Source organism: Eublepharis macularius, chromosome 10, assembly GCF_028583425.1.
Source record: "Eublepharis macularius isolate TG4126 chromosome 10, MPM_Emac_v1.0, whole genome shotgun sequence".
NCBI classification, from domain to species: domain Eukaryota; kingdom Metazoa; phylum Chordata; class Lepidosauria; order Squamata; family Eublepharidae; genus Eublepharis; species Eublepharis macularius.
In genome coordinates this window covers 28,399,461-28,424,155 of record NC_072799.1, presented here as the reverse complement: position 1 = coordinate 28,424,155, position 24,695 = coordinate 28,399,461, and the positions used below count along the sequence as shown (strand labels likewise).

Here is a 24,695-nt window from a genome sequence, read left to right as displayed (position 1 = left end):
CACTTCGGCTTTGTTTTCTAAGAAATGGTTGCCTCTAATATTAACCTAGAAATAGGTGCAGTGCCTGCTTCTTAGTTCTTGCAACTTGATACATTGGCAGGCAAGCTGATTCTCTGGGGTGGCAGAGAACAAGCTATATGAGTGCTGTGTGGGTTACCAAAATTAGTATGGCTCAGCTGCCAGTTATTAGGATTATAAATTTAGATCTGTAGGTCACTATGTGTGACTTGAATGAGATGATAGTGTATGTGTTTTAGGATGGGGAGCTCTGAGGTCAAGTCAAGACATGACTTGAAAGAGTGAGTGGTCAACAACTTGTGTCAACCGAGGAACAGCACTGGAAAGATCTTATGTACCAAAGAGCTGAAGCTAACTTGTCGCACGCTAAGATCAGTGTGTCGTGATCTGAATCTGTTTGTATGTTGCCATACTGTGAATGAGCAGCTTTTCTGTGGCTTTATCTTATGCAGTTGGGGTCATGATTGGAAGGTGGAACCGTGTGATTGGGATGTGTGACCCAGGGAGCCCCTACCACCTGATCATTGTCACTTTCTGCTAGCTGGGTAACAATTGAATGGGAAGGAAATTGATCATTGGCTTAGCACACATGGTTCTCACATGTGTAAATATGACATGGTAATCGAAAAGCAGTTCAGGGGCCCCACCTCTGGTGGTCTTTGACCCAGCCTAGAAGTCTGCTTCTTGGGAGCAACAACATGCTGTCAAGGCAATGGGGGGGGTGCATGCATAAACTCACCTCATGGGATCCATATCAGTGAGTTTATGCTTTCCACCCTCAGGGGTGGAAGGCAAGTTTCATATTCAACACAACAGTTTGGTGTAGTGGTTCAGAGCGGCAGGACTCTAATCTGGAGAACCAGGTTTGATTCCTCCACTCCTCCGCTTGAAGCCAGCTGGGTGACCTTGGGCCAGTCACAGCTCTCTCAGAGCTCTTTCAGCCCCATCCACCTCATAGGGTGATTGTTGTGAGGATAATAATAACACACTTTTTAAACTGCTCTGAGTGGGTGTTAAGTTGTCCTGAAGGGTGGTATATAAATCGAATGTTGTTGTTGTTAACAATGCCTTCAAATGCACAGCTTTCCTTTTTTCCCCCTGTTGGGAATTGATAGCAGCCATTCAGTTATGTGAAAGAACAGCATGCAGTCAGAGGCAGGGGCATAACTTGAACAGGGTTAAGTCTTTCCCCATTATCTGGTAACTTCAGCCATTGAAAACAAAGTCTGGTTCTGTCTGCATAACCTTAACCTAGGGTTTATTGCCTTGGCCATGCTAGAGCAGTGGCTTTCAGATTGTATTCTGGGACCCATCAGGTTCCATGGGCAATCATCAGAGATTCTTCAACGAGAAGAGTGGTAATGTCGGACAAGGCTTCCCACGAGACAGCTGGCTCAAAATGGCCAGTTTCCTTTGTTATCCTCCACTGTTGTGTTGTGTATATTCTGGAAGTTCTCTCAGTTGATGTGGGTAAGGTAAGGCTGAACAGGCCTGGCTAGCGCTCACTTAGGAGTGTTTGCCACAGAACATGCCCTAAGATGCCGTACACACAGGTTTCTCAGCAGTGTAGTGAAGTCAGAAAAACTTCCTTGAACACAGGGAGTTTTAAATCCACTACACTAGAGTGTAGCAGAAAAACACTGAGGGTCCTGTGGATTGATGTTTTAAGCTCTTAAGGACGTGAGGCCAATTCCTCCATTCCTCTCCATTTTCCATTTTTCCTCTTTGATACTCCCTATCCTCAGCACTCTGTTCCTTCTGGCACGTGCCCAGTATTTATTAGGCCTCTGGGTAACCCCCCCCATAGTTTGGGAGCCCCCCCCAAGAATGCAGAAAGCCCTTCCTCATCTGCAGGTGACCTTGTTTCATTGCCATACTTACAAATGCACAACCATCAAGCTTGCTATGGGAGTGATAAATGTTTTATATTTGAGTGTTTAAAAATGATTTTTGTTGTTGCCTGTCGAGACAGAGCTGACTAGAAAGCAGAGCAAACCATGTTGCTGAGACTGTCCACATGCTTATTCCTCAGAATGCGTTTTTCCCTTCATGAAAATAATCTCTTTATGAAGCAACCTGCATTTCTGACACGTGTGCCTAATTAATTCCAGGAGCAGTGCTCGTTTAGCTGGGACTGGGGCCCCTCTTTCCCTACTCAGGGAATTTGGAAGGACGTTAGGATTGAAGCATACAACCTTTGTCGTCTGATCTATTTCTCTGTGACTTCTCATTACGGTAAGTCTCGCTTCCTGAACTCTGTAAAGTGGATTGGAAAAATGAAATTTTCATTCTAGAAAAAAATACTTCAGAATTAACAGCTGACTGGGGCAAGACACTCATTTTTTAAAACTCCCCTCATGAACATTCTCTCTTCACTCATTTAATCTAGAAATGCTCTGTGAAACATATTCTGTCTCATAGACATAATTGGGGAGGGATCGTTGCTGAATAGCTGAGGACAGGCAGAAGTTCCTAGCTTACACTCTGACGTCTCCAGTTAAAAAAGAATCTCAGGCAAGCTGTGAAGATGCTTGCCTGAGATTCTTCCTTTCTTTACAGGCTTACAACATTTTTCCCTTCTCCATTTTGTCCTCTCAGCAACCCTATGAAGTAAGTTAGGCTGACAGTGTATGACTGGTCCAAGGCCATCCAATGAGCTTCCATGGCAGAGAGGGGATTTGAACCTGGGTCTTCCAGTTCATAGTCCAACACTCTAACCACTACACAACATGGCTCATATGAGGCTTCCTGTAGTATCCCACCAAGGTTATTGGTCAGGTCCATATGCTCATTTAAGTTCAGCAGTGCTGCCTTATCAGATATGCCCAGAACTTTCACTAGACCTTTGTATTTCCCATTTCTGTTCCTTCTCTGTTGGACTGAAGCATATCTACTATGACTCTTTCTTGCTCTCTTATTTTTCTGCCTTCTGAACGCAAACCCTTCTTCTCTCTTTCTGAGCGCCACCTCACCATCCTGCATGAGGTCCCACTCGTTTAGTGGAGCCTTTCCTAAATCACTCTAGCCTCACATTATGGTCTGTGCTCATAATGTACCGCCGATAGGACTATAACTCCATAAATGCACTGCAAACAAAGATTTCTGCAAGTGTCAAGTTCTCAAGAGTTGTCTTGTCATGAAGTGGTAATCCTAATATGGAGTTAATGACCTGAAGTCAAAGAATATTATAGTAAGCAGGCACCCAAAGGGCCCGTAAGCAGTAGGATTTCAGGAATCAAAAGCAGCAACCCATGACTAAATTGCAGAAGATGGAAGTGGTAGCAGGGCCATATCTTCTTATTTCCTCCCTGCAGAAGACATGGGGAATCTTCCTCTCCTGCGTTCTGCTTGTCCTTATGACTAACATGTTGTCTGTACCTCATTTCTAAAATGAGAGCTAGTTCCCCTTAATGCTCAACTATCTTCTGTAATTGGTGCTTCCAGTTTATGCTGAGTATTTACTCCCCTCTGGTCAGGAAGCCATTCCTTCACATCCTGAATGTTCCTCTGGTATTGAGATCTAAAGGTTTATGGCAAGGGAAGAGGTGTGGAAGACAGCTACACAAGTATGGTTTATCTTTGACCCCAATTTGAGAGGACTTCCTGTTTGCCTCAAAGTCCTCTAACTAGTTTCTGTCAAGTGGTAATTACTGTTGTTTATCTTCTGGCTTGCATTCAGGTTGACTGAAACAGAACGTAGTTTCTTGTAATGTGAATTATGTCACAAGAAGGCAGTATGTTCTATGTTGTGATAAGGAAGTGTTAGTTGATATGATTTTTGGCTAGGAGACCCACATAACGTACCATTAAGAGAGTGACCCTGGAAGCCCGTTTCAAATTTCACCTCAGTAGGATCTGTAGGCAGCCTTGGGGGGAAAAATGCCATTGAGCCTCAATCTCAGCTTCCCATATGTAATGTGGAGATGATAATTAGTTTGAAGAGATTATTGATTGTATGTGGAATGCTTTGAGCTGTATTACTAAAGGAACAATCCAAAGTCTCTGAAGTCCCATTGATTTCAATGGGAAAATTAAGCACATCTCTCCTACCAAAGTCAGTGGGCCTTAGATTTGCTTAACTGGGATGAATTGTGACCAAAGTGTTGTTAAATTAGGCACCTTGTATATGGACAGGTCAGTATCTGATACTCCTAGAAATAGCTGTAAGCATCTGCTAGGATTAATGCATCTGGAATTCCACTGAATGCCACAAGACAGAGTCACAAGGCACTTAGTATGTGGCCTTCTGACTCCACCTGTTGATAACCAGGTATGCAGCCAGATACTGTTTCTGTTTGGTCAACTGGGAGGCGGGGGGGCTCTGGACTATGGCTGATTTATGGGCCGTGGAGCTGATTTATAAGAGAAGTAAAAACGACTTGGAATAACACACAATTGGACTTGGTTCTTCTCCTCTGGAACAAACCACTCACAGGTCCAGAAAAGATGGAAGGGTTACTCTGCACCAGCCCTTTCTTTTCTCCTAGAGCCTGAACATTGGACAGTACTAGTGCACAATGTGAAAACCTCAGGGTATGGGGTCAGTTTTTTGAGAAGAGACCGGGAAGGTGCCCAAGGTAGGGTTGCCAGTTTCGGCCTGGGAAATTCCTGGAGATTTAGACGCGGTGCCAGTGAAAGGCGAAATTGGGAGAGAGATTTCACCTTGAGTCTGTGGTATACCATAGAGTTTGCCCTCTGAAGCTGTCATTTCCTCCAGGGGACCTGATCTCCATAGTCTGGAGATCAGTTGTAATTCTGAGAGAATACCAGGGCCCACCTGGAGGCAGGCAATCCTAGCCCTCTTTTAGAGGGGCAGTTTGACTCTGTTGCAAGTCAGTTGGTGGCCCTGACTCATCGTTTTGTTTTGTTTTTCCTTTCAAAGAGTTCAGCTAGGAATCTCAGGTACCAGTAACTGACATTTGATTAACAGGCTGGGGTGAGGCGAGGGTGTCAATCTGACAAGAGATAATTAGTGGTTTACCGACTAAGGCAAGGGAAAGAGTTGTGCATGCCTTTGTTTTCTTCCTTGCATTGTTACATGTGCTCTGGGGGAAAGGGCAAAGGGAATCTGGCAGCTGCTGCATTTCTTAGACTGGGGCAGCCGCTCAGGCAATAAAAAAGGCATCTGGCTTCCTGCATTTACTGATATTGTCCATTGTATGATGAGGAGATGATTAACCAGGCTTTGGCAAGGGACAGGTAGTTTATTCAAGCTAAGTGAGAGGGATGAACAAACACTTGCTGGGAATACCCCTGTAAGTGAATCATTGTCAAAGTTGTCGGTTTTTCTGGGATACTGCTGTGTATGTTCCCTGACCTGCCGTTAGCATACTGATACTTCCAGTGCACTTGAGTGGCCAAAGAGAAACAGCCATAGGCCCCCTGAAATCCAGACACAATGGGCGTAATTCATTCCCTCAGTCATAGCTCCTTCAGTCACCTCACAGGCCTAGAGTGGGGAAGAATTTCACGCATTTTCTTTGAATGCAGCATTTGTTCAGAATACAGCCGTGATTTTGCTGCCCAGAAATTGTGATCTCTTTCAAAACAGCTGTGTTCATACATAAAGTGAATAAAAGCAGATATAACAGATGTAAAAAGCTCCTTAAAAATGACCGGAGCATTCCTGTTTCTTCTGAGGTCTCGTCAACATAAAATTGCTGTTGTAATCCCATTTCTTTTTTATTGTGTGGGAAAATTACTACCCAGGTGTGTTTTGCCAAAGTTAACTTGGTGTCGCACATTCTAGGCAAGATAAAAAGTGTATTTATTCTTTACATACATTGAAGTACCACCCTTGGTAAACATGATGTCTGTAAATTGTGGTATGCATCTATATTCCCAGGTCTTAGAGCAACCCAAGCATGGGTGGTTTATTTATTTCATTAAAAAAAACTTTATCCTATTTTTTAATTTAAAAATATTTAAAACAATTTATATTTATACTTAGTCCAGCATACTGCTTTTCACAGTGGCTGATCAGATGCCTACAAGAAGTTCCTAAGTAGAACAGGAACCTCTTCTTTTGTTGTCACCCAGAAACTGCTATTCAGAGAGCTGGCTCTACGTCACAACACGGAAATGCCATACAGTTGTCAGGGCCAATAGCCATTGAACATCTCTAGGAAAGAAAGGTGGCTAATAAATGTTTTAAATAAAATAAAGCCATCTAAAGTAGTGGCCACTGTTATACCTTGTGACAGTGAATTCCATAAATTAATTAAGGTTAATTGCTGAAGGGAATTGAGTTCTCAGTGGCCACCTACTTAGGACCATTACTGAGTGGGGATTTGAACCTCCAGTCTCCCCAGACTAAGGGTTCAGATAGATATAATGCTCTATATTACAAGTAAATAAAGATGTGCAGAATACTATCACCTCTCACACACCCTCTTCCTTGCTTTGTTTTTGTTCAGAGCAGAGCACTCGGCAGTGGAGTCTCAAAATAGAGTTGGATTTTGATGTAGTCAGCTCCAAGCCAGTTGACGGTCTCGTGACTGTGAGCATTCCTGAGCTGCAGACACAGGAGGCCCAAGCCATAGAGCTTTATCCTGGAGAAAGCAGCACGGCGCTGCTCATAAACATAAGTAAGGTGAGGTCCCTGGTCGGTCTTGCTGAAGCAAAACATTTCCTTCGGCTTGAAAGCCTTCTCCTTGTGTAAGGAGTTTAGCATATCAAGCTTGGCAAAGACTACTGGGTCACAGATAGTTTTAGTACCTTGCAAGCCCATCTGTAACTTTGGGTCTTATCCAAGCAATATTAGGCAACTTTAAAGTCCCATTGTTATCAGCAGGAGAGTTAAAGATGTTATTAAATCTGTCCTACTGACTCGAAGTGCCTCATTTGGACTTAATCATACCATGAGTTTTCCTTTGTCATGACCGTGTCCTGAAAGAGCAGAAAGCCTTCCTGCTTGGTCGCCTGGGCATGATTCTTCACACGATAGGTAAACAAGCATCTTTCAAATTCTGGCAGTGCTTTTGCTTTTCCTGTACTGATTGCATCCTGTGCTCAGTAATATTAGCGAATCTTCAGCAAGTGATGTGAAAATCGTTACTGAAATGCCTTGCGTCTTCTGATACGTAATGAACATTCACTTAGCAACGTGTGCTACATCGCCAAGGTGAGACCTAAAAGTTTCATTTTCTCCCAGAACAACAACTAATCAGGCAGGAGAGTAAATTGATCGGATCATTGTGACTTTTAAAAACTTGATAGATAGTTAATTCTGGTTTAAATTATTGTGGGAGATCTAGAATTTGGACAGCCTTTACACGGTCTGACATCACACCCCCAGTGGAAGGTCTGAATACAAGTAGCTTATCAGGCCCAGAAGATCCAGTCCATGATGTTTCCACATCTCTTTTGAAAACATTCTTATAACTTATCCTGGTATATAATACAAAGATATGTGCTAATGAAATGATTTCTTCACTTTTGTTTTTGTTAGCGGACAAACTTTGTTCCATTTCTGATTTTGTTATAATGGTACTAGATAGATTGTGTCTCTGCAAAAATATACTCCTTAAGGCTAATCTTCCTGTATAAACTTTTAATATCAACATTTTGTTTTGTGTAAAAATTCTATCAGGTGTCTAAGGTGTGTTCAGATCTGGTGAGAACTGGATATAGAAATGGGAAATGATAGGAAGGGTGTTTTCACTGGTGGGGGACTTGGTTCCCCCTGGTCTCAGGTCTGGCTCACCTCTGTTTTGACATATCCAGCCTTACTTAAAGAGCTGTGTCCTCCCTGACTTCAGAGGGCCTTTCTGAGTGTGCCCCTTGGAAAGAGAAAGTTTGAAATATATTGGGCATGACCCAAACCTTGTGGGGCTTTGATGCACACGTGGGGCCCTACTTGTGCAAGGAGAGACTGTCCAAAATGTGCCATGCATCCACAGGGGAATTCTTCCAATACATAAACAGTGCATTCTCTGATTTTTTTGACTGGAATAGGAATAGCCTACAGCTATAGGATGTGTGAATGGATTTGAGCTCCACATATGCACCACAATGCTTATGGGGAATTAAAAGGCAGCTGAATCTCAGTAACTGGTGGCATTCAACCTGCTCCTTGCTCCCGATGAGTTGATGAGACGGGGTCCTGCCTATTATGTTTTTTGTTAAAGTTGTAATCACACATTCTTCAGCCATTTCAGACTTTCACGGTTGCTGTTCTTGTGCCTGCTCTGGTTTTCTGACCTTATTCATAGGGATGATACCCTAACCTGGATAGCCCAGGAGAGCCTGATCTCTTCAGATCTCAGAAGCTAAGCAGGGACAGCCTTGGATGGGACACCTCCAGCGAAGACCCAGGTTGCAGATGCAGGCAATGGCAAACCACCTCAGTTAGTCTCTTGCCATGAAAACCCCTCCGGGTGTGTGTGGGGTCACCATAAGTCAGCTATGACTTGAGGGCACTCTCCATCACCATAGGGCGATACTGTTGGATTGAGAGAAACCATGTTTCTTGCATGGGATGTCACCGTTTCTCTCCCCTCCATCCAACAGTTAACATCATCAGTGCTTTCAAATAAAAATATTAAGCATGATGGTCATTTCACAGGATGGAAATAACTCATTTGTAATGGAAACATTTTGTGACATAACTGAAGTATACGGGATTAAAAGCAGGTAGCCTCTTACCTGCCATATAAGCCTGATGTTCAGGCATTGGGAATCTAAGGGATGAGTGGCAGTTCTGCTCCTGGTAAGAGCTGCCCCTCCTCAGAAACAAGGTCACAAATGATGAAGGAAAAATACGTTGATGGTTATATTACCATTCATTAAGCAATAGCTTTGAAGAGGAAATGGCACAAGAAGTTGGTGAAGTCACTGAACCAGAGTAAGCATCGAGACTGGAACCCTGATCTCCCTTCAAAAGAGCTATCTTGGAAGAAATTCATCTGCTGGCTCAAATTGCTGAAAGGTTCTCATATGAGTTCCTTTCCACCATGCTTCTCCCACGGTGGGCTGCTGTCCCTGATAGTTTCCTCAGCGTTGCATTCTTATTTCGAAATGTCTTGTTGCTTGTATAGATATCAAAGTCTGTGCTCATGATTTCTGACGCTAGATTGCATAGCGCGTATTCAGCAGCAAGGAACCCGCTTCAGTTGGTACTGAACTCATCTCTGGGTTGTGTTCCACACTGAGACAGCTTGAGCTGATGGCAGCCTTTTAAAAATGTGAACATTCTCGCCCTACACCCCTCCCCAGAACTGATTGTACTCCATGTTTTCTAGCTGAGAAGGGGCGAATGAATGTGCAGAGATATGACATCATTAGCAGCCAATGAGGAAGCTCTGGCCATGCCTGAGCTTCTAAAGCTTTTCTCTGGTTTACACAGCACAGTGGAAGGTACATATTAATAATGTTTTGTTCTCTGTACCTCTGATTCGTGGCCATTTGCATGCTGCTGCTTGAAGTAGTTCCAGATAATTGGACTTCAGCAGCTAAGCTTTGTAATTGTACCTTGGTAACAGGCATATCAGATCACACTGTTGAACTGTTTTCTCCATTCTTGCTGTCTGAGCATTTCACAGACATTTAACATGTTTGTTACAGTCAACGTTGATCTCATCCATTTTGTGGTTTGTGCCTTCTTACTATCTTTTAGCGGTTTACTGTACCTAGTGAGTGACAAAATTGTATATCAGTATTTAATCATTGCTGCTGCTTTCTGAAGTATTGTTATTTGAGTGGAATAGAAGATAACTGAATTATGAAAGCAGAAGATCTGTTTTCACATCCGGTATTGATAAAATGGGAAGATTTCAATACTCCTGCAATAGCTCAGAGCTAGTGGCTCTGGGTGAACAGGGGACATGCCCCATAGGCAGGGCTTTTTTTCAGCTGGAACACAGTGGAACGGAGTTCCGAAACCTCTTGAAAATGGTCACATGGCTGGTGGCCCCGCCCCCTGATCTCCAGACAGAGGGGAGTTTAGACTGCCCTCTGCGCCGCTTGGTGGCGCAGAGGGCAGTCTAAACTCCCCTCTGTCTGGAGATCAGGGGGTGGGGCCACCAGCCATGTGACCATTTTCTCTGACGGCAACCCACTGAGTTCCACCACCATTTTTCCCAGAAAAAAAGCCCTGCCCATAGGGAATATCTCCTATGCAAGACCATTGAAATTATTGGCAGGATTGCAAGGGCACATTATTTAATCAGCACATTCAGACAAGCAATATTAAAAATGTAGTGAATTTTGCATGGTAAAATGCTATAGAAACGACTCTAATGATTCTAATATATGGAAAGAAGAAGAGAACACACTCAAATTGGAACTCCTGTATGTAATGAAACCTGCTATGTAGACTTGCCTTAAGATTCTTAAGTTGCAATTCTATGCATATTTTCCCGGGAGGAGTCCCCACCTGATAAATAAAATGAGTTATTTCTGAATAAACATGGCACTGCTCTCCAATAGAGGAGGGTGGTAGAACCATAGATATTGCCTTAAGCTCCCTGGAGGAAGGGTAGGTTACAAACACAATAGATAAATAAATAAGTTACATGGGATCTCATAATTTAGCTTTCCTCTCTGCAGCATATCCAGGTGTAATGATGTGTGTCTGGGGAGGGGGGAGCCTCTTAGTTCTCTCAAACCAGTGGCTCCTGCTGAAGAAACCATCTCTGGGCCTTTACTGCATGCGTCAGCCATGTCTTCTTCTTATCCTGAACAATCATACCTTGTTTCTTCCACTCTAGTTGTGAGCTTGATTATCATTCTGTTTTACATAATGCTTTCAAAGAACACTCAAAGTGAAAGGAACTAATGGTTCCAAACAGTTAATTGATAGGAATTGAAAGCTAGGACTCCCTGAGAATGTAATGAAGTTGCCTCACTGTGGTTGCATTCAAAGAGGGTGTCTCCTGCTATCACTGAATCGCTACTCCTGCCCTCCCTCCTATGCGTCTGCCCTTCTCCTTCATTAGTGTGTTGTTGCTGATACCCTTAGGCGATGATGGTGGCGACCCTAAGCACTGGGGACCAGGACCCACTGAGTTCCCTGGGACTTGCTTCTGAGTATATATGCTTAGAATTGCCCAGTATAAGTCTTTCTGTTATTTTATTTTTTAAAATCCAGTTTTTAAAAACCCGAAAAATACGTTGAGTGGCATTAGATTTTTGATGTGTTATCAGTGCTGCACACAGCTGAAGTTTCTTGCAAGCACACAGAACCAGCTTTTCTTGCACATGACCCCAGAGAAAAATCATGTATTACCACCAGCAGTTCCTCTAGGCAAGCAATATTTTGTTTGTGTACAGTCTCAGATGTTGAAAAATCTTCTTAGCTGATATAAGTGCATTGCCAGATGGACTGGCACCAGGTGATAATTTGCAAAGGCAAACAAAGGCAGCGAAGAGCCAAGGAACTGTGCAATGACCCTTCGTGTACAATATGAAACAATGACCTGTACAAATCTGAGCAATAAGTCATGGATCACACATTCATTTAATTAACAATTTGGGTAGAAATTTCTTATTATAAGCTGTAACAAAAATACTGGTATTTAAGTATCAGCTATTCTTCTTTAGGATAAAAATACTGTTACAATCTAAAACCTTGAAGTTTATAACCTGGAAAAAAAACCCTTTTTTCTCAGCCTTGCCAGAGATCTGCCCAATTGAACTAGTATCACTTGTAGCTAGTGTTTATTTTATTATTATTATTGTGAGATATTCATACCCTTTCTAATAATACAGAGGCTTGAGCAGGATTCTGAGTAGAGCTGCTTAGTGATGGCTTTGTGTGCCAAATGTAAGCTTGACTTCTGTCTTCAAATGAGATTTCCTTTTTCCCTCTTTCTTGTATAAGAGTGTGGCATTGGAGACTTGGTGGCCAAGAGGACACGGAAACCAGACCGGATACAACATGACAACAGTATTCATTATAGAGGGAGGATACAAGATTGAGAAGTTTTCTAAGGTGTGCCAACTTTCCTGCTTAAAATAGCATAAGCAGTCTCTTCACTCAACTTTGTGTGTGCTCTACAGGGCTCCCCAGGAAGGCTGTTAAAATCGCCCTTGTTAGGCTGCTTCAGTTCCATGGACCAACTGGGTACAGGATTGCAGCTAGAGGCTAGGGTGGCCCATTGATTTCCTGATGCTGATAATCACCTCTAACTTGGTTACACATTCCAGTGCTGATAATTAAGAGCCAGCTTTGTGTAGTGGTTAAAGGGTTGGACTAGGATCTGGGAGACCCAGATTCAGATCTGCGCTCTTCCATGGAACCTCACTGCAAGATCTTGGGCCAGTTGCTCTTTTTCAGGCCAGCTTACTTTAGAGGATTCATCTTGGGAGGATAAATGCAGGCGGGCAGAAGGATGTTGTAAGCTGCTTTGCGGGGGACAAGATAAATATCGAAATAACCCCACAGAGGTAGCCATATTAGTCTGTTGCAGCAAAAATAAACAGTAGTGGCACCTTCAAGCGTAACTAATTCCAACACAAGTGTTTATGAACTAGGAAGACGTGGGCTCTAATCTGCAAAATTTATGTGGAATTAGATTTTGCTAGCCTTGAAGGTGCCAGTAGGCTTCTGCTTAAATTTTGGTGAATTTGTGTTCTGTCTTAATAGCAACATGTAAGGGAAGAAGCAGGCTCTTCCTTAGCATTTGTCTCTCCCTAGGGTGACTATCTCATACCCTGACAACCCCTTATAGGAGCCCAAATGAAATGCTTTTGGCCCTGGATAGGGAGTACTATGTGCCCAGCAGCTCCACATATTCCTTGCTGCCCCTGGTGTAGAGACTGTGCACATGATGAGAACAATTTGGTTCATGTGGTAAGCAGTTTACAAACATTACAACCTCCACACGGAGCTGGCTGTCACATGAAAGTGGTTTTCCACGGAGATGCAATGTTTGTGTTGGCTCTTGGATGTTAGAAGATGGGAGGAGTTCCTGTGCTGGCAGTCAGCTTTCACCTCTGCCTAGCACCTGCCCAACCAGTCAGACTGGGAGACAAATTACACCTGCTTTGAAATTCAAAAGAGAGAAAGGTGTTTCATTAAAAGTTTGCAGCTCTGTTTTCCAAGTTTTCAAATGCCGCCTTTTTCTGAGCAACAGTGAGATGCAGGAACTCAGCACTTGAGATCTCTAACTTGGATATGAAACTGTGTACAGTTCAGGGTAACTTCTCACCAGCATTTAGCTAGCATTTGTCAATATACCATATGCACTCTCGTGTCAGTGTGTATTAGATTTGAAGCTTCTTATGTAAACCCTAGCATTTTATTTTGAAAAAAGGATACTTGGAAGATTTGCTCTAAAGCACTTTCCTTTGAAACTTTATACCGAGCAGTAATACATTTGGCACCTCATGTAGATGCGAGTTGAGGGGGGTTGGATCCTATCAAAAATATTCACATGTACAAGGTGGGGTGATTTTTGCCAATTCCCTCCTCATATATCAAGTTCCTCATAACGCTGCTCTTCATTTGAAACGTTTATGTACCTTCTCTCCACTGTACAATAAAATGATACAATATTATAAAACTAGTATCATAGTAAATGTGAACAAGCCAGCACCCACAACAATTTAGCCCTTTAAATGCCTGGGGCTTTTTTCTTGTGGGTCACTGGCAACCTGTTGAAAGCTGAGCCATCTTGGTCTTGAGCCAACTTGGTCTTTGAAGTGCTGGCCCCACAACAGGGGCCATATGACTCAGCTTGCTCCAGGGTTGTTTGAATGTCCCTGTCTGCTCCTGAGCAGCACCCCCAAAAACCATAGACAGAGCTACAACTAAAAACCAACACCATCCACAGCACTAGTGCAAAAACATTAAACAGGCATAAATCAGTTTAAAAGCAGCCACAGAAAGAAGCTTTTGCCTAGCACCAGAAAACATCAAGTGAAAGTCCCAGGCACATTGAAAATGAGAGGGCATTCTGCAGTCTATGTAGAGTTGATTGGTTGATGTAGAGTTGAGTTGATAAACAAAGCAGTATTATAAAGGAATAAGCAATCTTTCAAAGCAAAAACAAACACCTCAAATTATGACCAGAAATGAACAGTCCAAGTGCAGTTGTTGAGCCCTGGATGTTAATTTCCAGTCGCCAGTCAACCTATCTGATGCCGCCTGTAGTTCACTCCAGCCACAAACCTGTGTTGTATTTATTATAAATATCCCCCACTTTGCTCCCCAGTGGGGGGCCAAAGCAATTTAAAACATTCTCCCCCTCCTTGATTTTTCCCTCACAACAACCCTCTAAAATGGGTTAGGCTCAGAGAGAGTGGCTAGCCCAATAGCACCCAGAGGACTTCTGTGGGAAGAAGGGGATTTGAAACCGGCTGTTCCAAATTCGAGCCTGACATATTAACCACTACATGAGGCCTTGGGATTCAAAAAACATTTTACCTTCCCAGAAAGACATTTCTTGATTTTATGCTCAGGGGCCTTGTCCTATGAAAAAAAATATAGCAGTTTCAAAGGGCTGGAAAGGAAACCCTGTAGGAAACCTGGTGAGTTTGTAGGTTGAACTAAGCTGGGCCTGCATAACTTCTGACCCACCAGGACCAAACACATCCCACAGCATCTGTTATTAGTTTCCAGATGCTTCCCAGCCAGTTTGTTTTTGTTGTTTGAGGTAGACAACAACAGAAGGTTTGTTGAATGCCATTCAGCTTGGTGAGTCACAAGCTGTATGGACCCGTGATAAACCCTACTTACTGTGTAGCTTCCTGGTTTCCCGCGTCAGTTGTAAAGAAAAGCTTTTGGGGTGGGGGTTGCAGCGCGATTCTTAGCCCAGTTTCCAGATCGAGGCTCTGCCAGTGTGGGCTGTTGTGTGTAGCCAGGGAGAGATGGTCACATGACAGCTTGTTTTCATGGCAGCCTGGACGAGACTCTTCAAGTGGGATGACTTGTCCTTGAGTGAGAAAGGCGAACTATAAATAGCATAAATAAATACAAATAAATAAATGACCCACTGCAGTAAGACAGTTAGAGCAGAACCACAAGTGACAAAAGGCACAGATTGGACACTTGTCAGCTTCCCTCAAGTTTTGATGGGAAATGTAGGCAGCTTGGCAGAATGTTGGACAAGTGACAGTTGAAAAGTCCATTGGACAGCAGTCAGAGAGCGAAGCTGCGAGACCAGGATGCCTACATTTCCCATCAAAACTTGAGGGAAGCTGACAAGTGTCCAATCTGTGCCTTTTGTCACTTGTGGTTCTGCTCATAGTTCCTGATTTTGATATCTTGGCCTTGCTTCATTTTCCACTGATTTCAGAAGTCAGTGTAGAAATTTACCCCATTAGACTTAACAAATACAGTCCATCCAAACAGAGGTCTGCTTTTCATGGTTCACATGCTAAAAATAAGCATTTGTATAGAGTTTTTGGTGTACAAAGTACTTCACTTATATTATCCCCATAATCCTTGCAACAGCCCTGTAGGGTAGGCCAGCCTTGGCTTCCCCATTTACAGATGAGGGATTGAGAGAGGGGAATGGCTTGCCTAAGGCCCTCTAGTAAGTTTGTGGCAGAGATGAAATCTTGTCAATGGATTTCCTGAATCACAGCTTGCTCTCTCAGCCTCTGTTTCACCACCTCAGGTCTCAAGTCTCAGAAAGAGGCCTAATTTGTGGTATTCTTGAGGAGGAGTGATTCTGCTGTATCTGTGTCAGGAACAGCTAGACGCAGCTTTTCTGAACAAAGTCATGATTGACAGGACTCTGTCCTCATGGGATGGTTTAGTGCTGTGGTTCCCATTTAAAGCAACCATATTTGCCTCTGTTCTTTCTATTATTTTTATAACTGCTTGGTTTCTTCCTCTAGTTTCTGGAAAATAACCTTAGAAAGAACCTCAGGCCCTAATGCATGTTCTGTCCTGAACATATCTCATAGGTTCAGCTTTTTCTTGAAAGTTCCAAGAGGAAAACAATCCAAGCTCTTTTAGCTTAGCTTGTTTTTCGTTGCTCAGCTTGCTCCTCTTAAGCCAGGATTTTCTCTCCGTTGCTTCACTCGCTGATCAGAAATGGTCTCCTTGAAAAGACTGGTGTCCCTTTTTAACCTAGCCTTGAACTTCTGCAGCTTCGTTCTCTGAATTTAGTTTGATTGCAGCCAGCAGTAATTGCTCGCAGGCTGCGTAGGCGTTTGTAGTGCTAATACATGTGTTGTCTTTTGGAGGTACGTGTGCGGAGCACAAACACTAGAATGTTCCAGCATTTTCCAGTTTCCTCTTGAGCTAAAATTAATTTAATCCATATACAAGAGTCGAGATAACTTGTTACACTAACAACATTCCCTGTTGTTTTTATACATAGAAGAACATGGCAGAATAGTGTGAGACATTGTGAGTGTCCTGATTTATTCTTGAAGACTAAACCATGCTTGCTTGTATTATGCAGCTGTGATAAACCTGTCTATATTGTAATCATTCACAGGTTTATTTTCGAACCGTGGAACTTGTAGAAGAGACCATTCCTGGGTCACCTGGCTTAAGTTTTTATTTCAGAATCAACAAACTCCCCATTTTTATGAAAGGATCCAACTGGATCCCTGCTGATTCTTTTCAAGACAGAGTGACTGCTAAAATGTGAGTATAGGTGAATGGTCTTTAAACATGTTGTAGATGTACAGTACTTGCCTTTGTCCATTGATACTGATTCAAAACTGATTCCATCTAGTGGGTAGTGTTCTCTTGCAAGATTGTACCACCTGACAATTTTTTGTGGGGATTGCATGTTTGAAATAAAAAGGAAAAAATGCATGCAGATAGGCAGCATTTGCTTGAGACGTTAGCATTCCGTGCATGAAGAGGTTTTCCACAGATTCCTCATGTGTTTTGTAGAGCAAGCAGGTGAAAGATCAGTACCAGATGCTTCTTGGTAATTTTTCGTCAGCACATATGGCTCAAGAAAATGGTAAAGCCTTTTTCCTAGACTGTACCATTCAGGCTCATGTTTAGGGAGATTCATGTTTGAAGACCATCCCACGCCTAAAAAGCCTCCCTTCACACAGAACAGTAGCATGACAAGGTGTGGGATCCAGCCTAGATTTCTCCTTAACATCCTGTCCTCTCTATTGATAGAGAATGTGCCTTTTTATGGGGAAGCATTCAGTTTGGTTCAGTTGGACTTTCTCTGGGATGAGCTCAGTTTACATCTGGGAGTGTGCCTTGGCCCTGACAGCCTTGACCCAGTGTGTTTCTGCAATGGCAGTCAACTTTGACTTTTCCCTATAGGAAACAATGGGGAGGTACCTTGTTCAGGGACCCATAGAATTGGCCCCTGGGTTCCAGTCTTCCTGAAACTTTTGAGAGTCATTGGAGGAAAGTCAGAAGTAGGTCCCCTGAAAATTTGGTGGAGTTTGCAGGAAAAATACCACCCCCAGCCCACAGAAAGTCTCTAGATATTTTTCCCCATAGGGAATAATGGAGAGTGGGCGGGGGCACTTTTTTGGGGAGCCCATAAAATTGGTACCAGCAGTCCAGTCTTCATGAAACTTGCTAGATCTTTAGAGGAGAAGAGAACAGTCAGGTTCCCTCCAAATTTGGTGAAGCTTGGTTGAAAAATGACCCTCTAGCCCACTGGATAGCCCCTAGAGTGATTTTCCATAGAAAACAATGGCCACATTTTTTGGAAATACCTGAACTGAATTAGAGAATCAATTTGGAAATTGGAGAATTCTGAGTTTTTTCTCAGATTTGATTTTAAAAAATCAGATTTACCAAATTTGGGGGGGGGGCGGGATACACACCCCTATCACCTGGTACCTGATCTTTTCCATTGGAGATGCTGGGGATTGAACCTGGGCCTTCTGCATGACAAATAGATGCCCTACCACTGAGCCACAGCTCCTCTCTGAAGAGCCCCTCTGGAGGAACAAGAAGGTTCTGAAATTGGCACATTTTCTTATAATTGTGCGCTCCATAAAAATGGTAGGGTATTTTGAGGCGCCTGGAGAAGTAAGGCATCTGGATGGGAAGTGAAGGAACTGGAAATGACGGGGAAGGAATCAGGTGGGCACACCCGAGCATTGAGCGTTGGTTTATTTTGGGAATTTTTTGGCAGCTGTGGCTGCTTCTGCTTTGGATCTGGGTACAAAAAGCAGCTGAATACTGGTCCCTTCAGTATGGGACACGTGTCCCTATCGACAAAATGCTGCTGATGCTCAACTCCTGTCAGCTCTGTGTGTCTCACGTAGCAATTCTGTTCAATCTCTGTTGACAGCTAGCGTGGTATAGTAGATAGACCAGGACCAAGAAGATGTGGGCTCAGCTCCTCAGCATGGCATAAAGCTTACTGGGGTGGCCTTGTGCGTGTAAAATAGGGGGGGGGGAGAGAATGTTCACATCCTCCCAAGCTTTTAAGAAGAAGAATGGGATAAAAATCTGAGAGGCAGATTGAAATGCAAGCCACTCCAGGTGTGCACTGGAGAGAAAAGTGGGGTATAAATGAATTTAAAAAATGAACTTTTCTCCAAGCGCTTGATGCCGTTCACTCTGATCACAATCTTCCTGAATCTTCCTTGTGCTTTCATTCGACAGGTTAAAGCTCCTCCTGCAGTCTGCTGCCGATGCCAACATCAACATGCTTCGGGTTTGGGGAGGAGGCGTTTATGAGCAGGATGAGTTTTACGATACCTGTGATGAACTAGGAATCATGGTAACCAAAACCAGCAGTACATAAGAACAGTCATATTTAAAACTTAGAAGTAAATGAGAAACAGCAAATGCTGTCTCATTAACAATAAGCTCTAAGCTTGAAAGACAGTATTTTAAAAAGACAATTCTATTAAGCTGCAGGTAAACCAACATGGGTCACAGGTGGCAAGGTGGGAGCTCAAGAGTGGGTGGATCCAAATAAGGTCTATAACGTTTGAAAGTGTCAAGGAGGAGGTGTGGATTTTTGCCACCTTTGGTGGACTTGATTTTATGTCCAGATATGTAGGTGCCTGATACTGTCAGCTGAGCAAATTTTTATCCCACCGTCCCTCCACAGATCTCAGAGCAGCATATATGGTTCTCCATTCCCTGTTTTATCCTCTCAAGAGAATGGCAGACTCAAGGTCATCCCACTTGTTCCATGGTGGTGTGGGGATCTGAACTTGTTTCTTCCAGATTCCATGAAAATATTCCAGTCACTGTTCCATGCTGGCTGTCTACTACTGGTGTTGTTGTGCTATTCCATCTGTCTAGTACGCTCTTACCCCACCCTTCTTCTGAGGAGCTCAGAGCAGCATACATTGTTCTTCCCTGTTTTAGCAACACAACAACCCTGTGAGGTAGGCTAGGCCAAGCCATTTATTTACGTATTTAGAAAAAAAATACTTTGCCTCTCTGGGAATCTGCCCAAAGTGGTTTACAAAATAAAAGGATAATAAACGAGAGAGTGACTGGCTTAAGGTCACCTAGCAAGCTTCATGGCAGGGTGGGGATTTGAGCCTGAGACTCCCTGGTTCTAAGCAGCCTTCTAACCACTATAATGTGCTGGCTTGTTGTACAAGTCACTGGGACATGTTAGAAGGTTGATCCTTTAAAGTTTATTCTACATTTCTTGTCGAAGGCTTTCACGGCCGGAGAACGATGGTTGTTGTGGATTTTCTGGGCTGTATAGCCGTGGTCTTGGCATTGTAGTTCCTGACGTTTCGCCTGACATTCCTGACTGTGACACTGAGAGATCTCTGTCTTTTGGTGCGACACCTCTGAAGATGCCAGTCACAGCTGTTGGCGAAACGTCAGGAACTACAATGCCAAGACCACAGCTATACAGCCCGGAAAATCCACAACAACCATTTATTCTACATTATTTTGATGAAGGTTATTGAGCTGCTGCTTAATGGATGCTGCAGCATCTGGAAAGGAACCTGCAACCCTATGGATGTCAGAACGGCCAACTGAAATGCCGGAGCTAGCTAGAATGTGTTTTAACAGGTATAAAAATGAATGGAATATGGAATGATGTCAGTGTTTGGAATCCCCACCCCCTTTTTTTTGGCACTCAGAGCGTATTAATATTCTGTTGAAAAGTCACCTTTTTCACAGTGTTCTCAAGAGGTTAATGAACTTTGCTGTGGCAGACCCTGCACTATACCCTGCTCTTAGTCAGCAGAGTAGAAGTACAATCACATGCATATGCAGCGGATGTGCATATTCCAGTGAGCCGACTGTGGACTTTTGACAGGCATCCTAAAAGGTTGTCTTGCGAAGGAGTAGACTTGAAGATGACAGTGCCCCCTGGCACTGGTATCCAGAGGTTTGCTGCTTCTAAATGTGGAGATTTCCATGATCTTACACATAACTTTTTCTGAAGATCACAGGGGACCCCTCTTTCCCTTTTTTTTTAAAAACTGGAGAAAACCTGGTTGAATCCATCCTTGTGACTTTTTAAAACCCTACAACTGTTCCTTCTGTGTCTATTTAATTTTACTAGTACTTCAGTCTGTGTATAATAATAACATTGGATTTATATACTGCCCTTCAGGACAACTTAACACCCACTCAGAACAGTTTACAAAGTATGTTATGATTATCCCCACAACAATCACCCTGTGAGGGGGGTGGGGTGAGAGAGCTCTGGAAGAGCTGTGACTGACTCAAGGTCACCCAGCTGGCTTCAAGTGAAGGAGTGGGGAATCAAACCCAGTTCTCCAGATTAGAGTCCCGCCACTCTTAACCACTACACCAAAAACTGTAAATGATTACTATTTGATAGTGAATTATTTCAAGATTGCTTGCTTGTGCTTGTCGGGTGCCCTTAATAAGTACATCTTGGACACCCAGTTCTCCATGCTGATTGCTTCTAGTCTACATAAACAGACAGGAGTTTATTCAGAAGTAAGTTACATTTTGTTCAAAGGGGCTTACTTCCTGGAAAGCGCTTTAGGATTGCAGCCGTAGTCTAAATCAACTGTCTAGCTAACTTCCCATTTAGTTACTGTCATTTCCAACAGTCATTCCCTCAATTGACAATTGACTGCATTTTGAGTATACAGTTACAGTCTCTTCTGTCTGAGTGCAACCTTAAGTTGGTAATCATCCATGCCTCTGAATGCTTTTACAGTTTTTCTTTGTTTTATTCAACAAAATTTTTGTTAATAAAATACGTAAACATCTAAGAGCGAATACATTTTTAACATACAGGGTGGATATTTGACTCAGTTGAGTGTAATATAGTGGTTAGAACATCACACTAGGATCTGGGAGTTGTAGGTTCAAATCCCCATTCACCTTTAGGCTCACTCCGTGATTTTGCGTCAGTCGCATGCTCTCATTTTAACCTACTTCATTGGAGTTTTTATGAATATAAAATGTGAAAAGATGACCACCGATGCGGCTCTGAATTCATTCACAGGAGGGTGAAATAAAAATGTGCTGGATAAAGAGATGCTGATTAAAATTGCTGTTATCTTTGTACAGCCCCTTCTCTTTGTGTCAGTAGGTGTCTTGAGCATTTGGTAAAATGACAGATATTCTAACTGCAGATGGTAAAGGAATTTACATTTTTTTGCAAGTGGAGGGTAAAGGAAAGTGATCAGCGTATAACAGATAAAAAGTTAGAAGTGATTTCCAAATCTATTTTCGTTCCCCCTGACAAACTTTAGCTGTATCTTTTCTCATCTTGCACATCTAGTGAGATTTTGGCTCACCCTAGTAGCTTTGACCCACTTCAGACATTCCAAAGATGAAATGGGATGCGTCATTGCTTTTTGTTCAGTCAAATCTACCTTTTTTGTGAACATGATTGGGCACCTTGATCTCACATAACCATTTTTGTACCACAAGATAGATATGCCAAGAAATAAGTGGCACATTCCTTTGTGTCTCCTGTTCCCTTAAATAAGGGGCACATTCCTTTGTGTCTCCTGCTCCCTTAAATAAGTGGCACGTTCCCTTGTGTCTTCTGTTCCCTTAAATAAGTGGCACATTCCCTTGTGTCTCCTGCTCCCTTAAATAAGTGGCACATTCCCTTGTGTCTCCTGCTCCCTTAAATAAGTGGCACATTCCCTTGTGTCTCCTGCTCCCTTAAATAAGTGGCACATTCCCTTGTGTCTCCTGCTCCCTTAAATAAGTGGCACATTCCCTTGTGTCTCCTGCTCCCTTAAATAAGTGGCACATTCCCTTGTGTCTCCTGCTCCCTTAAATAAGTGGCACATTCCCTTGTGTCTCCTGCTCCCTTAAATAAGTGGCACATTCCCTTGTGTCTTCTGTTCCCTTAAATAAGTGGCACATTCCCTTGTGTCTCCTGCTCCCTTAAATAAGTGGCACATTCCCTTGTGTCTCCTGCTCCCTTAAATAAGTGGCACATTCCCTTGTGTCTCCTGCTCCCTTAAATAAGTGGCACATTCCCTTGTGTCTCCTGCTCCCTTAAATAAGTGGCACATTCCCTTGTGTCTCCTGCTCCCTTAAATAAGTGGCACATTCCCTTGTGTCTCCTGCTCCCTTAAATAAGTGGCACATTCCCTTGTGTCTCCTGCTCCCTTAAATAAGTGGCACATTCCCTTGTGTCTTCTGTTCCCTTAAATAAGTGGCACATTCCCTTGTGTCTCCTGCTCCCTTAAATAGGTGGCACATTCCCTTGTGTCTCCTGCTCCCTTAAATAAGTGGCACATTCCCTTGTGTCTCCTGCTCCCTTAAATAAGTGGCACATTCCCTTGTGTCTCCTGCTCCCTTAAATAAGTGGCACATTCCCTTGTGTCTCCTGCTCCCTTAAATAAGTGGCACATTCCCTTGTGTCTCCTGCTCCCTTAAATAAGTGGCACATTCCCTTGTGTCTCCTGCTCCCTTAAATAAGTGGCACATTCCCTTGTGTCTCCTGCTCCCTTAAATAAGTGGCACATTCCCTTGTGTCTTCTGTTCCCTTAAATAAGTGGCACATTCCCTTGTGTCTCCTGCTCCCTTAAATAAGTGGCACATTCCCTTGTGTCTTCTGTTCCCTTAAATAAGTGGCACATTCCTTTGTGTCTCCTGCTCCCTTAAATAAGTGGCACATTCCCTTGTGTCTCCTGCTCCCTTAAATAAGTGGCACATTCCCTTGTGTCTTCTGTTCCCTTAAATAAGTGGCACATTCCCTTGTGTCTCCTGCTCCCTTAAATAAGTGGCACATTCCCTTGTGTCTCCTGCTCCCTTAAATAAGTGGCACATTCCCTTGTGTCTCCTGCTCCCTTAAATAAGTGGCACATTCCCTTGTGTCTCCTGCTCCCTTAAATAAGTGGCACATTCCCTTGTGTCTCCTGCTCCCTTAAATAAGTGGCACATTCCCTTGTGTCTTCTGTTCCCTTAAATAAGTGGCACATTCCCTTGTGTCTCCTGCTCCCTTAAATAAGTGGCACATTCCCTTGTGTCTTCTGTTCCCTTAAATAAGTGGCACATTCCTTTGTGTCTCCTGCTCCCTTAAATAAGTGGCACATTCCCTTGTGTCTCCTGCTCCCTTAAATAAGTGGCACATTCCCTTGTGTCTCCTGCTCCCTTAAATAAGTGGCACATTCCCTTGTGTCTCCTGTTCCCTTAAATAAGTGGCACATTCCTTTGTGTCTCCTGCTCCCTTAACATGGTAACTTTACCTAAAGCTACTCTTAGAATTTTAGGATATGGGAGCAAATATGATTAGTTAGGTAGTATTAGTTTTTTTAATCTTCTCCATTGTCTGAAGAGCTCAAGGGAGTGTACATAGATTTCCCTGCCCCCTTTGATTCTCACAACAACCCTGCGAAGTAGACTAAGTTAAATAACTGGCCTAAGGTCACCCAGTGAGCTTCCTGCAAGAGTGGGGTATTGAATTAAGCCCACTAACCCCTGTACCAAGCTGGTGCTGTGTGCTAACCTTAGCAGTCCTTTGTCATTTCCAGTGAGAAGGTTTTGACTGTTAGAGAGCCAGGTGGGCAATTCTGCTTCCCCTACTGTTCAAAATAATTCTTAGAAGTCAGGTAATTCTTTAAAAAGAATCCTTTTTGGCTAGAGACCAAGCAAGAAGGATTTCAGCCCCGAAGGTGCCTATTGGTTTGCCAGCATTTGCATAGCTTGGAGGGAGACACCTGCCACACATGTTTAGAGCAAAAATTCCTGCCTAGCCTTGAGTGAGAGAGTTTAGGCTACAAGCAGAGGAAGCTCTGTAGTTAGGATGAAGCGTGTGGGAAGGTAAAACTTGAGGTCTTCCCAACCCCTTTGGAGGCTGTCCAGATCCAAAGAATTTTTCATGCTCTTCGTCTCCAGAAGCAGCACAAAACCAGAATGTAGCTGCCGTTCAACGAAGCCCATGTAAAACAGGGAGGGAGAGGGGGTTGGCAAACCTGGTGTGGTTTTAGGGACTTTGAGACCAGCTGAAATTCGGCAGGGGGGAAACTTTTCCCACCACATTCCCATGCTGAGAAGAGCTGCACCTCACAAATCGTTGCCTGCCATGTAGTGTTAAAGATCCTCGCTCCCCTGCCTTTAAAAAAGTGGTCAGTGTCTTAAACATGGCACGTGTCTACAACTCTGTTCCCAAGTCTTTGGCAGTGCAATTTTAAGCAGTGAACATCCTTCTAAGCATTGGTCGGTGGGCAGAGAAGGGTGTAAGTCTGCTTAGGATCACATTGTGGGAATCTTTTGGATCTCAAGCCTGAGAAGGTGAATCTTTCTCTCTCACCCCACCAACAGTTCTCATACAAATCTTGCTTTCCAGCTATGGCGCAGGAAAGCCCCGGGGTTCCTCCTTCCCCTCACATCATCTTTCTCTTCCTTTGAG

General features: G+C 43.3%; 1 protein-coding gene across 1 annotated transcript in view; it reads left to right on the top strand.

The window, feature by feature from the left end:
• The window catches only part of MANBA (mannosidase beta), a 62,702-nt gene that overhangs the window by 22,686 nt on the left and 15,321 nt on the right, over window positions 1-24,695 (top strand). The window contains exons 5-9 of the mRNA XM_054990433.1: window positions 2,130-2,253; window positions 6,435-6,610; window positions 11,840-11,950; window positions 16,413-16,564; window positions 18,518-18,635. Coding sequence (XP_054846408.1) covers window positions 2,130-2,253; window positions 6,435-6,610; window positions 11,840-11,950; window positions 16,413-16,564; window positions 18,518-18,635 — 681 coding nt within the window. The remainder of the gene's footprint in view (window positions 1-2,129; window positions 2,254-6,434; window positions 6,611-11,839; window positions 11,951-16,412; window positions 16,565-18,517; window positions 18,636-24,695) is intronic.